At 43.9% G+C, this 4288-nt stretch overlaps 1 protein-coding gene across 1 annotated transcript; it reads right to left on the reverse strand.

Annotated features, from left to right (window-relative positions):
* Positions 1–346: 346 nt before the first annotated feature.
* On the reverse strand, positions 347–3224 carry LOC148008195 (tubulin alpha-2 chain). Its single transcript, XM_087674432.1, has 4 exons — positions 2985–3224; positions 2198–2432; positions 1617–1987; positions 347–1198 (listed from the first exon to the last, which is right to left on the reverse strand). Exons 1-4 carry the CDS (start codon positions 3075–3077, stop codon positions 542–544), a joined length of 1356 nt encoding a protein of 451 aa, XP_087530558.1. The 5' UTR covers positions 3078–3224; the 3' UTR covers positions 347–541.
* Between the last annotated feature and the right edge of the window lie 1064 nt (positions 3225–4288).

Consider the following 4288-nt stretch of genomic DNA (forward strand, 5'->3'; position numbering starts at 1 on the left):
GGGCTTTAACAACAAGGAGAATTTGGCGTTTGAGGGATGAAATCCTCTTTAATAGGAGAAGATAAAATCAGGTTGTTCTGCCAATTAGCTCCAAGGATTGGTGCAGTAGCTGCTTTAGCTAGTGCGGCCCATGGATAGACTGGCCAAGACAGAGAGCACCTTTTAGGTAGCTTCTAAGATTTTCAAAAAGCTTTTGTAAAGTCCACGTGGGACAATATAAATAATTAATTTACTTTTTGGAAAGACTTGTCTACCTCTCTTTTTTTTTAAGACTTAACAGTCCAATTGACTTGAGCAATGGCTCAGAACAAAATACACCACTTATGCCAACTTGAGAGTCCCAGCATTCCAGTTAACGTTAAAGTTTGCTAACCATCTCAAAAGTTAACCATGGTCCATCCATCCAACAATATGAAGGAGCCAAAATTATTTGAAAAGACTGACAGCCTGTCAAATCAAATCAGTTTTCCAAAGACAAGTGCATCCTGAAATGTAGTGCTAAGTGCTAGCCAATATAGAAAAAAAGAGCAGCACACAGCATTTAATACTCCTCTGCATCATCACCCTCATCACCTTCAGCAGACTCAGCACCCACCTCCTCATAATCTTTCTCAAGGGCAGCAAGGTCCTCACGGGCTTCAGAGAACTCACCCTCCTCCATGCCTTCACCCACATACCAGTGGACAAATGCACGCTTAGCATACATAAGATCAAATTTGTGGTCAATGCGAGAGAAGACTTCAGCAACACTGGTGGAGTTGGAGATCATACAGACAGCCCTCTGGACCTTAGCCAGGTCTCCTCCAGGCACAACTGTTGGAGGCTGATAGTTAATGCCGCACTTGAAACCAGTTGGACACCAGTCCACAAACTGGATAGTTCTCTTGGTCTTGATGGTAGCAACTGCAGCGTTCACATCCTTGGGCACCACATCACCTCTGTACATGAGACAGCATGCCATGTATTTGCCATGGCGTGGGTCACACTTCGCCATCATAGAGGATGGCTCAAAGGCACTGTTCGTGATCTCTGCAACAGATAGCTGCTCATGGTATGCCTTCTCTGCTGATATTACTGGAGCATATGAGGACAACATGAAGTGAATCCTCGGGTAGGGCACCAAATTGGTCTGGAACTCCGTTACATCCACATTGAGAGCACCATCAAAACGAAGGGAGGCAGTGAGTGAGGAGATGACCTGCAGAAAGGGTAAAGATGAGTCATAAACACAAGAAACATACATGCAAAAGGCTGTGAAAGATGAATCATACACAAGGATTAACTTATATGAGCAAATATACACTCGTATCTCAACGTAAATTTAAGAATCCTTCAAAAATCTCTACGCATATTTACACCAATGTACCTTGGAAAGAATGTATCTTTGGAAAACTCATGCAAATATGTTCATGCATACAACTAAGTATATGCATCATGTCACTTGATTTCTTTGCACATATGGTTGTCTAAGCAGCAACAAAGGTACACACAGCAAAGTGCACTAAGAGGAAAGTAACAAGGTAAAAATTAAGGAATGGGCAAATCATAAGCAGAGAAGCTCCCTAGAATAATTAATTACTTACATTCCTTTAAGGCACTTTTTCACTTTTTCAGACCTGAGACACGAGCCTGTTGAGGTTGGTGTAGGTAGGGCGATCAATGTCCAGAGAGCGTCGGCAAATATCATAAATCGCCTCATTGTCAAGCAGTACTGCAACATCTGTGTGCTCCAGTAGAGAATGAGTAGACAGCACACTATTATAAGGCTCAACAACAGAGGTTGAGACTTGTGGAGATGGATACACAGTAAAGCCAAGTTTAGACTTTTTCCCATAATCCACTGATAGACGCTCCAACAAAAGGGAGCCAAGGCCTGAGCCTGTCCCTCCTCCAACAGCATTAAAGACCAAGAAGCCTTGAAGACCAGTGCAATTGTCTGCCAGCTTGCGGATCCGATCAAGGCAGAGGTCCACAATCTCCTTGCCAACTGGAAAGTTGCAAGTAGACACATACATGAGCTACAATCCTCAATGGTGATAAAAATTTACAGGAAACCATGATGCATGCCTGACAGATACAAGTGCACAGTGAAGGATCGGCTTATCATTGAATCTTTCCAGACTAAGCTGCAGAAGCAGAAGTGCACGCATGCTGTTGAAACAAATGGATGCAGTGAGTCACATGCCAGTCTACTTACTTGTGTAATGGCCACGGGCAAAGTTGTTGGCAGCATCTTCCTTGCCACTGATCAATTGCTCTGGATGAAACAGCTGCCTGTAGGTGCCAGTGCGAACTTCATCGATAACAGTGGGCTCCAGATCTACAAACACTGCTCTAGGAACATGCTTCCCTGCTCCAGTCTCACTGAAGAAGGTATTAAACGCATCATCACCACCTCCAACTGTCTTGTCACTCGGCATTTGGCCATCAGGCTGGAAAAAGCTAGGTGAATTGTTATTATCAGACCATGGACACGACGATAGAGGATATCAAGAAAAAGGAAAATTTACAACTTCAGAATTCAACCAGCATACAAACTGAAAGCGCAGATAATTCTGAGTCCAATGAGAAAACAAAGGGACAAAAGTTCAAATCAAACTTTAATGAATAAGTGCCCTCAATAGACACACAGTTGTCGTTACCAGACTATCAACCAGTGGATCTATAAGTAAAAGAACCGATGGAGCATCAAAATTACACACAGATTAACGACCGTGAATGCCTTTCATATCATGTAAATGTAGATCTGGAAGCCTTTGGACCAAGCTACATTATTATGCGGTGACTCTAGGTTCCAAATACATGGCTGAAAGGATCTCAATAACTAATGGCATACCAATGAAACAAATATGCGAAGCGTGTACACACATTTGTACGTCTTCATAGACAGACATCCCGACATCAGGACACAGCACTTGAGTTGGAAATGAATTGCATTTTGAAAGACAAAAGAAAGCGTAACCAAGGAAGCGTTGGAAGGTTGCCTGGATGCCGTGCTCCAGACAATAGAGCTCCCAGCAGGCGTTTCCGACCTGGATGCCGGCCTGGCCAATGTGGATGGAGATGCACTCTCTCATGGTGAACGAAGAAGGAAGGAAGCTACAGAAGGAATGGGGAAAAGGCTTCGAGAAGGCGTGTGCAAAGACGTCTTCACGGCGCTCTCTTCTGATGTTACAGAGACGACGGAGGAGGAGGAGAAGAAGAAGGTCACCCTGCAGAGATGCAGGTCTCCCATTTTAAGGGAGAGGGTGAGAAGGTGACTTCCTTCAAATTAAATTAAATTAAAATACATTATATAAAATCAAATTAAATATGAAAAGGCACCCTAAAACTTTACTCATATGATATCTCAAAATTGCAAGCTGGGGCACCCTAAAAGCTGTAAAAGGCTGTCCGCTCCCAAATCGCTTTTCACATGGGCCACCATGTGACTCCGTTGGGCACTCTATACCCCACACATGCAATACTATGGTTGGCAATTGTGTAAATCTCCGATATTAAAGATTAATTGTCACCTCTGCTACGGTTCCACAAGTCTTTACTAGTTTGCAATTGGACTCAAACAAACATGAAGATGTTTTATCTCTGCACTTATGATCAATTGTGTCTTCATCACCCCTGCGTACGCACCCCAAAAATTCAAGAGGAAAGTACTCTTTTTTCTTCCTACGCATGAACCCACTCTATAGGCCATATAACATTTTATGTTAAGGTGGGGATTTAAAATTTTATGTTAATAAGAATGCAATTTTTTTTATCTCTGCCCCTCGTCGATGCCCAACAGGTGGTGGGGGTGAGAAGAGAATATAATGAAGATGATAATGATGAGGGGAGAAGGCCACGTGACCTACCCCCTGGCCATCTCGCCCAGTCCGCGGGCCACCTGGGGGGCTAAGGACTTCCCGCCGCCATGTGTACGCTGACAGGTGGTGGGTGGCCCTTTTCCCCCCATCAAAATAAAGAGTAGGATGCCTCAGTGCGCTGCACAGACACAGAGAGAGAGAGAGAGAGAGAGAGAGAGAAGGTTCTAGAAGGTTCCCTTTTTCTTTCCCCTCCTTAGAGGGAGACCACACACACCTTCCCTTTGCCTCTACCCCACGAGCTTATTCCCTCCATTTGCCCCACTATTTGAGTAAGAGGCTGCTGAAGTTCCTGGCAATCCCACAACTAGCAACAAAGCTTCCGGCGAGGTTATCCCTGTTAATACAACTACGGTACTGGATATAAGTAATACATTCCCAAATTGTTATGGGCTTACTTTGATTCCCACATGAGAAACATTAGGTAC

The sequence above is a fragment of the Lygodium microphyllum genome, unplaced genomic scaffold (genome assembly GCF_053477565.2).
Source record: "Lygodium microphyllum isolate KBCC unplaced genomic scaffold, Lygodium_microphyllum_v1.1.10 scaffold_273, whole genome shotgun sequence".
Lineage (NCBI taxonomy): Eukaryota > Viridiplantae > Streptophyta > Polypodiopsida > Schizaeales > Lygodiaceae > Lygodium > Lygodium microphyllum.

Bases quoted from the DNA above. Each gene is read 5' to 3' on its own strand.
- LOC148008195 (XM_087674432.1), bottom strand. From the start codon at position 3,077: ATGAGAGAGTGCATCTCCATCCACATTGGCCAGGCCGGCATCCAGGTC. The intron at 2,433-2,984 runs GCAACCTTCCAA...AGCTTTTTCCAG, and splicing joins GTCTGGAGCACGGCATCCAG to CCTGATGGCCAAATGCCGAG. The intron at 1,988-2,197 runs GTAAGTAGACTG...GCAACTTTCCAG, and splicing joins TGCCCGTGGCCATTACACAA to TTGGCAAGGAGATTGTGGAC.